The following is an 18,147-nucleotide window of genomic DNA, read 5'->3' as shown; positions in this document are numbered from 1 at the left end:
ACTGAGTACGGCCTGAGACTCCTTTCGTATTGGCGACTGTGATCTTCTGTCGATGTATCTTCTGTCGATTGACTGTCTTCGACTTGGTGACTGTGATGACTGATTGTTACTTCTGAGCTTGACTGTTACTGTTACTCGAACTGTTTGTGCAACAAGTCTAGAGATGTGGTGACTGTTCTGTAGTGTAGCTCAAGTCCAGAGAACAAGTCCAGAGAACAAGTCTAGAGATCAAGTCTAGAGAACAAGTCCAGAGGACAGGTCTAGAGATCAAGTCCAGAGCACAAGTGAAGTTCGTTCTCATGTTATCACGGAGGAAAGCTCGGTGTGGGTGTGCCTTTTGAACTAAGCATGCGGATTCGTTGTTCACATTTTTCGTTATAAAAATGAGAGTAACGATCCGCGATGCCCGTTGGTTATAGCCAACGTTAATGAACGAAGATAGGAGGAGGAAGCCTCCTACCAACGTAGCTCGTGGGTGACCTTGTTCATCGGAAAAACCAACTTTTCCCGTTAGGTAAATACTCGCTTTTCCCGTTTGATAACTACCCACTTTCTCCGTGATTTTTAAGAGCGAATAATAAACCTAAGGATTGTTCTAAGAACCAGCCATGAACCGAAAATACTTGCAGAATTAAAGATTCCGTTAAAAAGATTCTGTTTATGGTGGTTTCTTAGCTTTATTAAGGGTCTGTATAACAGTGCGTAAGCCTTTGGCGGTCAGACAATGAAGGACGTCGCACGGACCGTCTCACGCGACGTAACAACACCCAATATATCCTTACCATCTCATTACTACTATGATCTGTTCAACAGCAGAATCTATAAGATACATGTTTACCAAAAATACATTTCGCAAGATTTTCACAAGTTCAACAATGGCACTGAAGAAATAGGAAACATAACGGACAAAATACATGATAATTTAAATTGTTTTAATAACTAACTATTGATACAAATATTTTTCGACGTGATGGACTATTTTACTCTAAATCGATCATTTTTGTACTTGTATTTTATTCAAATTCAAAGAGAGGAGGAGAAAGTTAATTCATAATTTTGCTGATATCTCAATTACTTAAAAAGTACAAACCTTCCAAATGGCTAGATTTTCCCAGTTTTTACGAAACCTGCTTTCATATAAAATTTTTATTTCTACAGGTATTATACATATGAGTTTTGCTTCTTTACGAGTAAAAGTTTTTAATTACTTTTATATTCAATCATAAAGTGATTTTTGGAAATAGTTGAAGATGATGATTTTTTTTATTATTATAAACAACTTGTAATGTTGCAAGAAGACAATTTATGGTAAAGAGAAAAGTGTTTTATCTCTTCTTTTTTCTATTACTTAAAGTAGAAAACTATTTTAAAACCTTAAAATAGTACTCATTGTTATTAATATAATACGACGAATATGCTTTTTTATAGTATATTTTCTTATATATACATGTAGGAAATGGTATAGTGTTAGTAGGTTTCGTAACGGTATGATTATTACAATATCGTTTGATGTTCCGTCAATCACTGACAACACACACCCGATGTCTCCCAGGCAATCCCTTTACGATACTGCACTATACTACATTCCTACATACATAGCTACATATAGTATTATATTTTCTTTCCTTTAATGATTTTATCAAAGATTGGATTTTGATGGAATACTAAACTGTAATAAATAAGAAAAAGAGAGAAGAGAAAGTCAGAAGTAATAATTCATTCACTGTGTATTATAATATCATTTGTGAAAAAGGAAAGGGTGGAAGAGGTAAAAAAAAATAATATTAATTATAGAAAAAAGAGTTTTTTGATGAAAAAAATTGTTTATGACATACTCCAATACAGGATGTTTCTGTTTTTTATTCTGAGCAAAGTACAAAAGTTCAGCTTAAAATCTAACATCATTGTTCATTTCATGAATGCTCGACGGAGCATCTTGACATAGCTCACAATAATTTAATTAAGGCAACTCTGTCGTAAATCTATGCATTAGTCCTCTTTAAATATATTACTATTCATCATCCGATAAATCATAAAGCTTAATTCCTGTTATATGCCGACTGGCTATAATACGTTTTCTATATGCCCGTTATTTCCACGATTACGAATAATAAGAAAAAATGCGAAGAACATTCGGAATTTTGAATGACAAACTACTCCGACTAGATAAGCAAGCGATTTTTTCAAGCAGAATGCGTTTATTTGTATTACAAATATTATGTACTATTTACAGACTCCTTCTACGTACATCTAGGGTCTTGCTAATATTTTTTCTATAAAGAATAAATTAATATATTAGGAATAAATTGCATTAAATGACCAAATAGTGATTATGAACTTCCTGTAATATGTTTGTTCCTAGAAAAAGAACAGAAAAGGAAACAAAAATCTTGTGGGCTTTTTATGGTTTTTCATTTAAGAGAAAATAGGAAAATGATGAATGCGCGATGATAATTAGACTGTATATACATAGAGAAAATAAAACATGCTTTTATTCAAATTGGGATATTTTATCTGTATTTGAAAAAATATGAATCTGCATAAATATATACAGCCTATTTCTAAATGGCAAATAGTTGTAAATATAAGAATATTGCGAATTAAGATTGCTTCTCTTAAATATTTGTTCATGTACAAATGTTTATGATAGTCTTTATTTCATATATTAGTTTTGAGCTTCCCTTCAGCCAATGTTCTTCAATACAGTCAGCACAAAGCATAAGATACATGTATGTGCTTATATTACACTTTAAATTATCGAAAAGATTATTTGCGTTGTGATTTATTGCTTTCAGCGAATTAGCATTTAATATATTAATAGAATAATTTATAGGAATCCAAGTTTTATGAAAGTTTCCGATATCACTTACATGATATTAACAGCTTAAGTCAATATCAACGATACGAATCAATAGTATTTCTATTATCAATTCTTATGCGATTCTGTTCAACTTTCAATGTTTCGACGTGCTATTTTCGCATCAATGAAGCTAACCAATACTGTATAATACTAATTTAAATTTGAAATCACACTAATAGATTTTAATAAATTATTGTCCTTTTTCTAACTTTTCTAACAAAGGAATTCTTAGTCAAGTGCAGTACGAACGGTCACTTATTACATTAAGTCAACGTAAAGGTTCGTTTGCTCATTTATTCGGTCGTGTGGAAAGTATTATAGTATATTTACACCAGGCGAATGAATGCTCGATCATTTTCCACTCTAGAAAAATAGAAACATAAAAGTAGAAATATATAATCTGTTCGTACTTTCATGATGTATGCGTGCATCTTCATAAATGTTCGCACGCGTACATCAAGAAAGCATGAACAGATACACGTTTCCACTTTTATTTATTATTAATTTTATTAGAGTGGGAGAAGGGCGGGCATCTGTTCGATCGATGTAAACTCTAAACGCACTATTAGGTGTATATTTTTTTCAAATAACAAAAAATTAAGAATAGCAATAATTATCAGTGCCATATGATCTATGTGATAAAACGATAGCAAAGTAAAGTATATTTCTTAAGACAAATTGAAGTATGAGTACTTTCTTCCTTACTCGAAACTTCATTTACAGAAACAAATGAACTTTTGCATTAACCTATATTAATTGGTTTCTATATTTTTAGTCATAGCTCTGAATCGTATCTGCAGGGAAATTTTCATTTAATGTAAGTTATAATAAACCAGATACATATATGAAACATACCCTTGCAGAAGTATAAGTAACAAGTATAACGATGCTATTAGCTTTAGAAAATAATTGTGCTTTTACTTCTACAGATTACAGAAGTACTTCGAATTAAGACATCTCTGTGTGTTCTTTTTTGTATATTTATATAAAATAGGTAAATAGTTATTAAATTATCACTTAATTTAGTTTTGTATGATTCAAATTTCTATATGAATACAATGGCAGCGAAGAGCTCTACTCAAAATTACGTATTCTTCGTGTTTCACTTTAACAAAAATTATACAGAAATTACTGAAATTATTCTTTTACTCTTACAAAATTTATAAAAACTATTATCATCATTAGAGATATTTCAAACGATACTTTGACTACAAAAACCAGTCGTCCCTTAGCGAAAATAAAATTTCGAACTCTAGCTGCACCAATTATTAATTGTATCATCATTATCGAAAATGATCACTAGACTATTAAAATCATCAAGAATAATCATTATCGATATGCTCAAAATGGGAAAGAATCGGAACAAAAGAAATAAATATTAATCGAAATGAGAAATACTTGAATGATCAAGATTTTATCAACTTTTTAAAAATAAAGACACATTTCGATTATAAAAGCACATAATTTTTTTCTACAGCTAATCTCAATTTCAATCCTACTTTCGTTTCAATAATATAATATATAACAATGTTTTAAGAAATACTTTAGCATAAAATTGACAGAAGAAATCATAATGTTAACAATGTTGACAATGACACCTTGAACAATCACACTTGTATATTGATAAAATATTCTTTAACAATAGAAAAACGTGATTAAGTCGACAATAACTCCAAAAATTTAATGAAGTTTCGCATCTAGCAACAGAAGTACAATCGACGAACAATACGATATCACCCAATTATTGATTGTAGGTACATTCCAAAGATGCTATTAACGTTTTGCACTTACAAATGTTTTAATATCATGAGTTGAAATGTATTCAGTTCACAAAATTATTAATCACAAATGTTATATTTAAAAATACGTTCTTCTGAAAAATATGTTCTTCCTTATGTAAATTTTACAAGCACTTTAACAAGAAATCAAGTCTGCAAATAACGATAAGACTCTAGACAATCAATAATTATCTTGATTTTTTAAATAAAAGTTTCGAAGAAAATTTCATTGTATTTATCTATTTTGGAGTAATTTTCATTCCATAATTATTTCGCGTAATCATTTAGGCAATTTGAGAAAATATTACTTTTAAGACACTACAAAATATAAATGTACACTTCCTTCCGTGAGTCATAAGACACTTACAAACTTTTAACATAAGTTTTAATAAAATACGTATTTAATAAAATCTTCAGAAAAGAATATAATTTAGTCTTCATTATAGTACACGTGGTTAATAAATATCAAATTCGTTTCGTAATTACAACATTCATTTATATCTATCCTAAGTATTGTATATTAAGCTTTTCGTAAACTACGGGCAATAGTATACACACATTAATATATTGAAGAATAAATGATACTAATTAATATTTCTTAATTGACGCAAACGTAAATAAAGCAATCATACATTTTTTCTCATAAATTCTGAAATTTTTAATCATCGACTTGACAAAAAGAGATGTTAAAATACTTTCCAAACGCAAAGGGTTAACAGAAAGGAACGGTTTATATATATAGTCTGGTCCAAAATATTTCAAACTTCTAACACAAACACGTAATACGCATGTTGCGATCACAGAGCAGTTTCCAGGGTCGGAACACTAGGACTACGAGCGACGTTTTGCATTGTAGGATTCTGAGGGGACTCTGATCTCGCGCGGAACATATTCTTCGTATAAGCGTGTTGTTCCTGATTGGTCGATGTAGCAGATAAGAACTGGGCCCTAGCTAGTTGATTGCTGATTCTTCTCGACTCAAAAGCGCTTATCGCTTGCTGACACGAAGGGGTAAGTTGTGAACAATTTACAGGATACGAGATAGTCGTGAAATTGGTAGTCTTGCTTTGCGCATGTGTGTCTGAAGTAATTGAAACGGACGGTAGAGTACTCGGAAATGAAGGAACTGAAGCACTGGTCTCACGATTATTATTGTTATTCACAGTGGAATTCTTTGTGAATGCTTGTTGCGCGTTTATTGTTTGTACATTTTTACTGGAAGATTCTGTTTCTATTATATCAGGAGCTTTCGTATCTGAAGATTTTATATTAGAGAATTTTAATCTGTCGTTACACACGATGGAATCTTCATTGCTTTCATCGCTACAGAGTTCCAATTGTCGCCTAACGTTCAGTCTTAATACAGGAGAAGTATTCTCTGGAGATGGTTTCATGGCCTTTTCCTCAGCAGCTGTGTCTTCGATTATCGTAGACGACAGTACGTCCGTTCGTGGCGTTTGGAACCTCCAGACTGAGCGAGGACTAAGGACTTTGGCCAACGAAGTCGTTTGTTGGACGTTTGATGATTGCTGCTGTTGGTTCTGCTGTCGTGATAGTTTCAACTGCTCTGCCGCCGAGACCCTTACAGGCCCGGTCTTCACGCTCTGCTGAAGGAGCAGCCTTTTGAAGTCCAGTCGCGATGTGGCGGGCGAGGATGGTTGAACGTTTTGTGTTGCCTGAAATGGGATGAATAAGATGAACTGATCTTTATTGATATCACTGGCTTCCTTAGTTAAGGCATTCTATCTACTATTTCATAATATTTCAGAAAACTTGTATTGTTATTTATGCCTTCTTTGTTTCGCATCATTTCATTAAAAATATCTAATTATTAGTTCATAATAACCCATACGATTTCTACGAATTTCTACGAATTGCAACTCGACATCACTTCCAAGGTAAAACATGGAGAGAATTCCAAATATTTCAACATATCTTAGAAAAAATACTAGATAGGGCATTTTAACTAAAGCAACAAATTAGTTGCATAATAAGAAAGCTAAAAATAACAATACAGATATTGGAACACGTACAGTAAATTAAAAAATTTCTACTATTTTGGTAAAAATTTTGGTAAAAATCATACAAAGTATGAACATATGGTAATTATGACGATTATAATTAAATAGATAGAGTCAGTCAAAAAATTTTCATACATTCTATAACAAGGTTGTTGTTAAAATAAAATTCTACTGAATTTTACCCCCAACGTAATGTATTTTATGTCAAAAAGACTATGATCAGGAGCGACGTTAAAAATAAAACAATCTTGTGACAGAATTATTTAAAATAATGAAACTATTTAAACGATTTTCTCCTTTGCAGTTGTTTTGATATTTTACCAGGACGACATATTTTATTACAACTTATTCATATGTTAGTAAATGAATATATTGCACACAAAGATACGATGTAATAATGTAATAATTATTAGGAATAAGAACGATCTCACTGATTTCAATGAAATATGTTGTCAAGATCAACATTCTGAATAACTTTTTCTAATGCATGAAACCGCCGCTCCACCTTGGTCTCCGAGATATTCACAGAAAACTTCAATTAAGTTTAAATTACGATCACACTTCATTCTCATAATAGACGGCCGCGTTTTTATGCAACCCGACCTAAACTAAATAAGAAGAAAAATAAATGGATTATAGGTTGAACCAGAGTAGCATATATCTAAAAGCTACAGCTAAGCAGTGCGCAGGTTATATGTATAGTCACAAATATAAATGTAAATGTAATAAAAGTTGTTCAAAATGTTGACCGTGACAACATATTTAAAAGTCAATGAAACCAACGAGGTTGCTCCTATCCTCAATAATACCGTGACTTTTTTATAGGGTATATTACTGATTTAATAAAAGTGACACGTAACTTTCTAATATGTAGTTTAATTATATTGACTTAGTTTTTTGAGAGTTTAAATCGTGCGTTGTGCGAGTAACTTTATCTTTAGAATAAATAATTCATCTTATAAAACATTGGGGTAAAACAATACTATTGTAACATAATGAAAAAACATCAAATATGAGAAAATAAATTTGGTAACGATACTTTCCACGTATTGTCTATATTATACATCCTTGTTATATCGCACAGATATTTTGGATTCAAAAGTAAGATTATTGTATTTCCAAGAAATTGTTTTATAACTTGTAACCGCAATTTCAATGATCCTCAAAGTGCATCAGACTAGTTTAATATTTTAAAAAATGACTAGCAAAACTTTTTTTCATCTATGTCTGAGAAGAAATGTCGCAATATGACTCAATAAATGAGTCAATTTTAGTAAACAGGCCTTATTAACGACGAGTAATAAGATCATAGTCATCACTAAAAATTTCCATATACATATATATATATACATATATATATATATATATAGCTTGAGCTTCTGAAAGTAAGTAATTTGTTTCCTGAAAATTGAATATTAATCGTGTACTTATATAATGAAATTATAATGGTAAGAAATGGAGTTGATCGATTTAACTTCCAGGTAATTTAGTATATATATTGTATATCAACCATATCAAACAACTTTTCATATTTCTACATACCGATGTTTTTTGTGATTCGGAACTCCAGTTATTACCACTTCCAGATATCATCTTTACCAACGAATTGGTCGATCCGTAGGGAGAGGAATTTTCGTTATCTTCCTTAATATTCAACCTTTTCTTCGATTTATGTATTGCAGCGAACAGTTCTTCGTTGGACATGGTACTCTTCGTCGGCGAAAGGATCAAGTTCGTTGGTGTACTTCGACCAGACGAACTTTGAACAGGAGTGCTTCTTCCGGAGTTGGGCATCGACAACGAGTTATTGGTGGTTTGAGCCAAACGTTCGGCAACAGTTGGCATACTACGTCCAGTCGGCGTGGACGACTTGAAACTATTGCCGTAGCCGTGCCCGATCGGAGAAATTGGATTGTACTTTAACGCATCAGCACTAGGAGACTTCGTAACGGGATCACGAACAGGCGAGGACGCAAAGAATCGATATCCAAGCGCTGTTAGCCCTAATGGTGTTGCGAATCTGGGTGAAGAAAAAGAAGATTTGAGTTTAGAATGAATTCCTTTTAGTGTTTCTTTTTGATATCTTTGAATTATTTTGTTATAAACATCGATAAGTTACACTTACTACGAACTTATTTACATTTACTACATACGTTTGGAAATTTAGGGAAATATTACTGCGTTATTTCAATCCTTTGGTGGATGATATTGTAAAAGAGCTGAGACGCGAAAGACCAGGAAAAGTTTGCATATACGTATATATCACTACATATATGTACATATGTATAGTTCGTATATATATAATATATAAAACGCACATAAAATAAAATATGTATATATATACATATAAAATATATATATAATTAATTAAATAAATGTTTAAAAGACATCATTAAAAAGCGATTCATAAATTTAACATGTCATGAAAGTAAAATTTACTCCTGTTTCTTACAATATTGCTATATTTCACATTGTTTATATCATATTACATATTTCCCTTAAAATTTAAAACAAATTTTAAACAATACTTTTCTTATTCTTATTTACTTTCACGATATAAGCTAAAAATTATCTGCTAATTTGTAATTTCTTTTTTAGAAAATAATACAATGAAATATTATATTAGTATTGGTCATTTCATTCAGATAGTTCATATCCTTTTTACTTCCGTATAAATTACTTCTTTAATGAACTATATAACGTATATAACGTTATAATATGTCACATGTAATATAATGTCACATTCATTGTGTATAATGAATGAAAATATACATTTTCAAATATTCACTCTTAAAAAGATTCTATAAAAATATAGAAACTTAAAAATATTATGAAATATAAAAAATATTTTATTCTTAGATTATAACAAAATAAACATAAAAGTTTCTATATAAAATATAGAAAATAAAGATATTCATGAAAATTGTGTTTCCTGCATTGATCATAACATTCACTTTGAAATCTATTTATGCAGTAAATTTATTGTTTATTTATTGTACTTTCCGTACTAGTTGCCACATTTATAATAGAATCTCGAAATTATCCAAAGTAAGCATGACACACACCGTTTAAATAATCGACCGTTTCCGATAATTATAACCGAGTAATTTTGTTTTCGTATGAGAGAAAACTGTTTATTCTGAACTATTTGGTAAGTATCGGTATTCGGCAAAAATAAAAACTTGTGAATAAAGATGTAAGAATTCGTTTCAATTCTTATTCTTGTTCAATTGTCGAATGTCAAATATAACGTGTCAAACTGAGCTAATCTCCAGTGAATTCTTCATTCCGCTAATTAAGACTCTGCTGTATTATCACATCTATTTACCCAATTAACCGTTACCCACCTATTTCTGAAATCCACAATCTGTTGTTGCTCCCGACTTTGCATTAATCTATTCTCCATTTCGATGATCTCTGGTGTTCTTTTACTCAATTCCATCTGAGAGCCATGGCGATTAGGATCCTGTTCTACCTTCTGGCCATGCCTGGCAATCACATGCATCGTACTCAACGAACTCCGTCCAAGACCCCTCGTGATATCCGGCGTGACACTTCGAGGTGGTTCGACGTCCCTCTGTAATCTTCTCGATGGTAGCGTGTAAAATTGTCGACTAACGTCTTTTCCAGACGCATAGTATTGTTGGTTTCTGGCATTTCGCATATACACGATCTGACGTTGGTCACAGTCGTGTTGCAAGTCGTTGTAATGTGATGTTTTACTCTGTTCGAAAAATTTATCGTTACTGTTGCACAGATTTCGTCGAATATCATGAGCGTAAATATTCGGAGGATGAGCTGACTGTTGGCCATAGCTGACAGTCGTCTGTTGCTTATCACACGTTTGTATCTTCTGGCATGTGGGAGGGGCCTTCAAGATCTCTTGGATTTTCTGCTTCTGAGGTTCATCGAGTTTAGGAGATGAAATATAAGGTGGAAGTTGGACTATCCCATGAGAAGGCACCGAGTCTATTGCCAATAGTGTATTGTCTGGAACAAAATAATTAATCATTTCGCTTATTCGTGACCAATGCAATTTGAGATTTAGCTTAATTTTGTATTATCTAACGATTAATTATAAGAGTTTTGCAGATATTAACGCCTTGCTGTAGTTGAGATTAATAATTATTCAAAATATTTGAATTCGAGTAATCTAATTTCAAGCTTGTATTTTTTTTTATCATTAAGCATTTGAAACTTCATGCGAATTTTATTTTAGTTATACATGTAAGTATTTACAATAATTGTGTATAGACAAAAAGCATTGTGTATAGATGTAAGCTTTTTCGATATTATTTTACATTTTTATGCCGCAATTCTTCAAAAACTTTTCGCATGATAAGTTATTTGACTTAAAGTCAAGTTAAAATGGAGGAGATGGATGAAAAAGACACGAAATAGGAATAACATTACAATAGAACTTCGCCTGTATAAATCTGTCGCGAAAGAAATAATCCATATAACATACACTGCGTCTCATAGCTATAAAATCGTCAAAAAATTTCTAATTCTTGTGTGTCATGATTAATGTGATAAGGAACGAAGTTTGCAATGTTTGAAGTTGTATTGAGAAACAATTTTTTTTTCTTCCTTCTCCACATTTTCTTTAAGGGATAGGTTCTATCGACTGAGACAAACAAAAGCGATTGAAATCTAATTTATATTCGTTTCATAATAGAACAAACATAACAGAATATTTTATTAATTATCTTCTAATTTTCAATAATTTTTACTATTTGACTTTCTTATATAGTTAGTTTTAATTTATAGTTATACAGTTTTAATTAGATTTTATCATGTTGTACAGAATTAAAAATTATATTTATGAGATGCAATGTATATAAATCAAGTTTCTTCACTTAGGGGCATTTGAATATAAATATCCTTACTATACGTGTACATCTAATTAAAAATGAATACCTAAAATTACGCTGAAGGATATGTAGGAAAACGATGAAATAGGAATAACATCATAGTAAAACTGCATTTGATGAATTTGTCGAAAGACAAGGAGTTTATATGAATGAAATTACTATAATAGGTTACTGATTCTCCTACTATTTATGATTTTTCGTATAGTAAAAATTTATATCCAGATATCAATCGGTAAAGGTATAATTAATAAAGCATTAATTAAAATTTCGTTTAATTCATATAGACGAAGTTCTGTATGTATAAATGTATGATAAATATAATTTATACGATAAACTGCACATTATCTAAGAATTGTTTTCTTCAAGTCAAGAAATGGTTGTAAGAATTAAAATTTCATTGCAAACTGCAGAGTATGTGTAAAGTCAAGCAAAATAACGCGTTTTCATAATTTAAATGACTTAGTGATTGAAATACAAATGACTTGAAGACAAAATTGTTTAATAGAGAGCAGCAGGGAAACTTGAAAGAATAGGCCAAATCAACTAAATAACAAATTTTATATTCAAGTTGTTTTTTATAGAATTTGGCTAATTAGAATAAAACTTAAGAAGATCTTTCTTAAGCTTTAAATAGAATTAGATCGTATAAGCTACTTGTTAGACATTCGCTTAATTGATACTAATTATTACAGAAATTGCACGTATTATTTGTTTCTAAATTTTTGCAAAATCTTGCCGTTAATAAATATTACCGTCAGTCTCGATTCACTGCAAAAAACTATTATTTTCGTAATTCATCTTCTCGATTTTCATACTAATATTATATATTCACGTCAATACAAACGATATTTAAATTTTTTAGATAATCCATGATAAGTGACTCTAAATTAAAAGATAAATTAATTCATTAATAGCATTATCGTTAGTAAGATCAAAGCAAAGCAAGCACGATACAAAGATACATTTACATATGCAAGCATTCGGCAAAAGCACGAGAAAACTGTAGTTCATCGATCAATTACTCAAGTCCGATATAGAATGCAGCTTCATTATTTCCATGTTATCATACAAAAATAGTTCTGAGAGTACTTCAAATTATTATACGGTGTATATTTATATCACAATTATTGTAATAATTCAAAATTAAAAATAATTAAAAACCATATATATATAGATAGCGCTAAATATGTTGTACCTTATATATATATATATTATTAAATTAGTTCAAACTTTACCCACGCAATCATAATAATTCGGACTGATTGCAATGCAAATGAAATTTCGAAATGTTTCGTATACTACACATAACACATTCATAAAAGGTCTTTGTACGTGTTCGAATAATTTACTATATTTTTTTGGTAGTCCTGAAATATTTTAACTTTGGTTTCGTTAGTATCCACGAAAAAGTTAAAAATTACTATTCTCTTTGATTGAATGTACTTTCGAAGGATGATAATGAACATTATATATCGGACCCGAGTTTTTCTTGATGGAGTTAAAAACAAAATGTACTCACCATAATATGAACTATAGTACTACGATATGTACGTGAGCTATTAGCAAGGTTGCCACACGCATGTGAGGTGCATTTATTTTCTCTAAAACTAATATATGCATATGTACATAGACTAAGTGCACGAGTGCGAACATAGACACGAGAGTGAATAAAAAAAGAGAGAAGGTAAACGATAGGTATCGGGACAGGTCAGAGTTGAATAATGACTACAGTCTGTCTAAAATCAATTAATTTTCAAGGCCACTGAGATATAATCCTGAACGTATACGTAAATTATATATGAATCTCGACAAACTACTAACATATAACTTCAAAACTAATATAAAAAAAAGTAGTAAGTTTGGTTGCAAACATTTTATTCGAAAGTTATACACAAATATCGTACTATTAGAACTGAACGATTAGAATAACTATTTTGTATCTTTTCTTTTGTTTGTCGAAATTATGAAACCGGCTATCGATTTATTTTATTATATATATGATTTATATCATATTTTGTACGATATTACCTCAAACATATAAAGAATAAAAAATTATGTAACATAAAATTGAATTCTATATTATTAACAAAATTGATTTTTACATTATTCATTAGTAGAAATTTGTCTCTTATGTACATTATGTAAACGAAAAATGCAAATTTCCAAATATAATTTTTTCAAAATTTTCAATAATGCACTACATAAAGTAGAATATTATTAATTAAAATACTATTGCTGTCCATATAATTGTCGTCACGAGTTTTCAGGCACTGCTGATAATTTGACAAAAAGACGTTGTGAATAAAAGTTAATCAGCGCTCAATTAGCTGCATATTGCGATGTAAGAAATTAACAAAAAAATTGTTTTTTTCAACAAGAAGTCATGGCCACCTTGATTGTCTTAGACAACATTACGTACTTTTGATTCCATACTCCCGTAGCTGATGTTAAGACGAGTTCAACGACCTACTATACTTTGTCTTTGCAATAACCATGAATCGTGAAATGTTATCGTTAAAAATTATTTTATTTCAATCAAATTACACATTTCAAAAATGGTGAGTTTCAAAGAGATAAATGTTAATCATATGTATATCACAAAAGGGGCATAAACATCAGCGTAGTCGCAAAACATGCCAAGAAATTCGTTGTGACGGCATTGCAGCAGTAATCAGTACAAAGAAAAAAAAAACAAAAGTACTGTATAGTTCAGAATTGTGGTTAGAAAATTGTAAACCATAATTGGAATATTCATCATAATTGACCGCACTCTTACACTATACAATGTATGTTTACATTTACGCGCTGTTTATACTCCTTTTGTAATATGCGTATGACTAACATTTTTCTTTTCGAAGCTCACCAGTTTGAAATGTACAATTTGGTCGACGTAAAATAATTTTTAACAATAAGATTTCCCCTGAGTATGGCAATATTTCAAGGTTTAGATATGTTGTTTCTAGGTCGTGATATAGTAGGCTGTTCACCTTGTTGAATTTAACATTAGCTACAACAATATCGATTTAAAAATACGTAACATCGTTCCAAAATATTGAAGGTAATCTTGAGTTTTCGTCAAAAAAACAATTTTTGTTGAAAATTTCTTATATCGCAATTTGTAGCTGATTGAAAGTTGATTAACTTTTATCCAAAGTATTTTTTTGTCAAATTTAGTATGCGAAAAGTCGTGGCGACAGTTACATCGTATCGGCTGTATTTAAAATTATAATATAAATATAAATTATAATATAAATTATAATATTCGTAAATAATTAAATATTAAAGCTATATTTAAGTATTAAAGTACTAAACATATTAAAAAAGTATTATTGAATCTATAGTTCAGAAATTTTCTACTCCTCCGAATAAAATACAAAAGTGAAGGTATTGTAGCAAAAAAATAGAATTGCCAGTTTCTTCGTAGTCGAGAATATAGCCTTAAGTAACTGATCGATTTTAGGTGAACTACAATATTTACAGTGAAGGATGGACAATATATGATACGATACAGGTGAAACGTGAACGTGAGCCGAAAGAACAAATAACAAAATGCAACTATGATTTCTATAAAAAATGAGTTCTATTCACACCATACATTTCTCATAAAGGTTTAACGACATAGTTCTTCGGTATGTACATTCGAATGGCAAGATGCGCTGTATTAATCATCGATCGAATACAAAAAAAAGTAGGAGGAGAAATATACACATTTATAAACATACAAGTGCACACAAGTAAGGAATTAGCCTTATAAACTATATAGTAACACATAAGTACGTATATACGTACATGTACGGTACAAAATACTGCATGCTCCTCTACCCAGGTTGTAAGTAGATCTCTAAATATTAGTCGCAAGCTGATTAATTCTTGCTGTAGCGAGAGAAATATGAAAATATGCGGTATTTGGTGGTGTGTTATTTGATTGCATTGATTAAAATGATGACCCCGAATATGAAATACAAATTAATTATCGATACTCAGGTAATAATTATAAAGTTAAGAGTGTTTTTAAAACAAATTATTCAATTTTAAAATTATATTGTACTATCCATATTAGTGAAAAATTTTATTTTTTTTCAATTTGTATTATTTAATGTCGCATCAAGCGCTTGGATGGGTTATTCAATTATAACTTCTCTAAGTTCTTCATTAAAGAATATATTCCAATAAAATATCAATATGATTTTGCCATAGCATAACCTACACAATTATAAGTATTTTAGTGTTTCTCATAATAAAGTCTTAAAAATCGAATTTTCTGGATTTTCTCGTATTTCGATATACAAAATGTTTTACGTTTTTGTTACGAAACTGCAAACATATAATTATCAAGTGAAAATAAAGGAAACATTAGATTTGGCTGCAAACATGTTATTACAGAATTATCAGTAAATATTTAATATTATGTGAAACATGTAACTACAAATTTTTCATTATAGGATACGAAAAATCAATCGTGTTTATTGTAACAAGTTACCTTCATATTATGTTCTTAGTTTTAAAATAATTCAATAACTATAGTTGCAGCTATTTTTCATATTCTACAACAAAATATAAAAATATATCTTTTGTAAAAGTTAAACTTTGACTAGCAAGCAAATTGATAGGAAAAACCTTATACAAAATTCGACTTAATTATTTTGTAATTATTTTGTTTTCAAAATAAAAGTTTGGAATTTGTTTTATATATTTATAATTTTTATAAGCTTTTCATAATGCAATTAGTTGAATTTATAAGTAAACATTTTCCTATTTATACACTATATATGTATGTTTTATATTGCGTTCAATATCTACTTATAATTTTGAAAAATGAATGAAACGTAGATTTTATAATAAAGCGTTTACTAAATTTCTCATAACATTCTTTATATATTTTCACTTATAGATTATCCTACGCAATTTTTCAGATAAAACCGGATAAAAACAAAGTATTCGTTAAAATTTCTAATAAATACATAAGCATAGCAAAAGCTTGTCATTTACAAAGATCATATTTGCAAAGCAGTATTATAAGAAAAATATTTCTAATTGCTTTAAAAATTTTATTTAATATTTAACTTCAAAAGTCATAATTCGAAAATAAAGTATTTGCAACTGAACCTGTATTTACATGATATTATTCCATCATTTTAGCTACCAAAATATACCCCTAAAAGTATCACGAAACATTTTTAAAACACTATATATAAAATTTTCAATATATTATATTCTTGTTTTACTGATAAGCGGTGCATCCTAGTGTCCGATGGCGGATGAAAGATTGATTATGGATGAAATCCCTTATCTGAAGTTAGTCACTAGAATGTTAGTGCTACGCGCTACTTACAACAAGGGGTAAGAAGGAGCACGCATCAGTTAACATGCGACACGGCAAAGTCGAGGCACACACGTTTTCACCACATGCCGAAACCTGAACTCGTTTGATATTTGCTACACAATATTTTTTCTTGTTCTTGTTCTAACTTTGCATACATCGCTGCTTATTATGACGCGCGTAATTCACAGTAAACGCTGATGACACCCAGTAAGTATTAACAGAAGTATATATAATACGATTTGGTATATTTACATTACAACGATGATATTTTTCTAACATGAATAATTGCAAAAATTCAACATAAGAAAGCAATCAAATTAAATGAAAGTTTAAGAAAAATACATAATACGATACAATTTTGTATTTCACACATAAAATTTGCATTTCCAACAATTGATCAATTGATTTTGCATGTGTTCCTTGCATTTCTTTGTTTTCATTGTGTTTCGTTACCTCGACCAACGACGAAGAAACAGAAAACGATAACAGGAGCAGTTATTTACCCGTATATCGTGTACAGGACTTTATTATAATTCTCTCTTCGATGCATATACGCGGCATACACTAATACTTACAGAACAAGCAATTCTTCCGTATGAAAGTGATCGAATCCACTGTTTACGTGCAAGTTTCTGTAATCCAATATGTTCTGACTCGTAAAAGGAAAGGTGAAAAGAACGACGAGCACATACGAGAACGTATATATACATATATGTACATTATTGTACATATATGAAAAAGTTGTATAGTAACTTAATCTAGTCTGCCAGCAGGATGGGCAATGGCTATAATCTCCAGCTGGTGAACACTGTCTGCGAAGTATCGATATATTCCGCTTAATCTCTTATAATGTTTCTTTTGCTCTCCTATTAAGTTTCGACACTTTTTCAGGTCCTTTTTCGTTTCGACAGATTTTTTTCAACGGTCATTGCTTTCGAACAGGTAGCACCTTTTACTAAATAAAAATTAAAGGAATTAATAATGGATATTGATCGGGCGGCCTGAAGGCGTTGCACTTTTTAAAATTAAAAGCGATATTTTCTTTTAATTTATCTATATTTCTAAATTTAATAAATTATTTATTTACACGGACGGATTTCATTACACTTTTCTTTGCACAGTTATTAAACTTATTGCAGATTTTTATGAAATTGATACTAATGGTTGACAGATTATTTTAATATTTTAGAAATAAAGAAAAACGGCATTGATCAATAACCTTTAAGCTGCTAAACAGATTTAATAATGCGATATTTTGTCTTAGTATCTACCATCGATGTCTAGCAATGGT

The 18,147-nt window shown here is 30.2% G+C and overlaps 1 protein-coding gene across 2 annotated transcripts in view; it reads right to left on the bottom strand.

Annotated features, from left to right (window-relative positions):
- Nucleotides 1-1,843: 1,843 nt before the first annotated feature.
- Nucleotides 1,844-18,147, bottom strand: part of LOC100740982 (mucin-5AC) — a 97,630-nt gene continuing 81,326 nt past the window's right edge. For both annotated transcript variants that reach the window (XM_012384341.3, XM_012384340.3), the window contains 3 exons: nucleotides 10,007-10,649; nucleotides 8,202-8,679; nucleotides 1,844-6,314 (listed from right to left, as the gene is read on the bottom strand). In XM_012384341.3, coding sequence (XP_012239764.1) covers nucleotides 5,436-6,314; nucleotides 8,202-8,679; nucleotides 10,007-10,649 — 2,000 coding nt within the window. In that variant the 3' untranslated portion in view covers nucleotides 1,844-5,435. The remainder of the gene's footprint in view (nucleotides 6,315-8,201; nucleotides 8,680-10,006; nucleotides 10,650-18,147) is intronic.

The sequence above is a fragment of the Bombus impatiens genome, unplaced genomic scaffold, assembly GCF_000188095.3.
Source record: "Bombus impatiens unplaced genomic scaffold, BIMP_2.2 scf_0252, whole genome shotgun sequence".
Lineage (NCBI taxonomy): Eukaryota > Metazoa > Arthropoda > Insecta > Hymenoptera > Apidae > Bombus > Bombus impatiens.
Note: the sequence above shows the minus strand (reverse complement) of the source record. Positions and strands in the feature narration are given on the sequence as shown.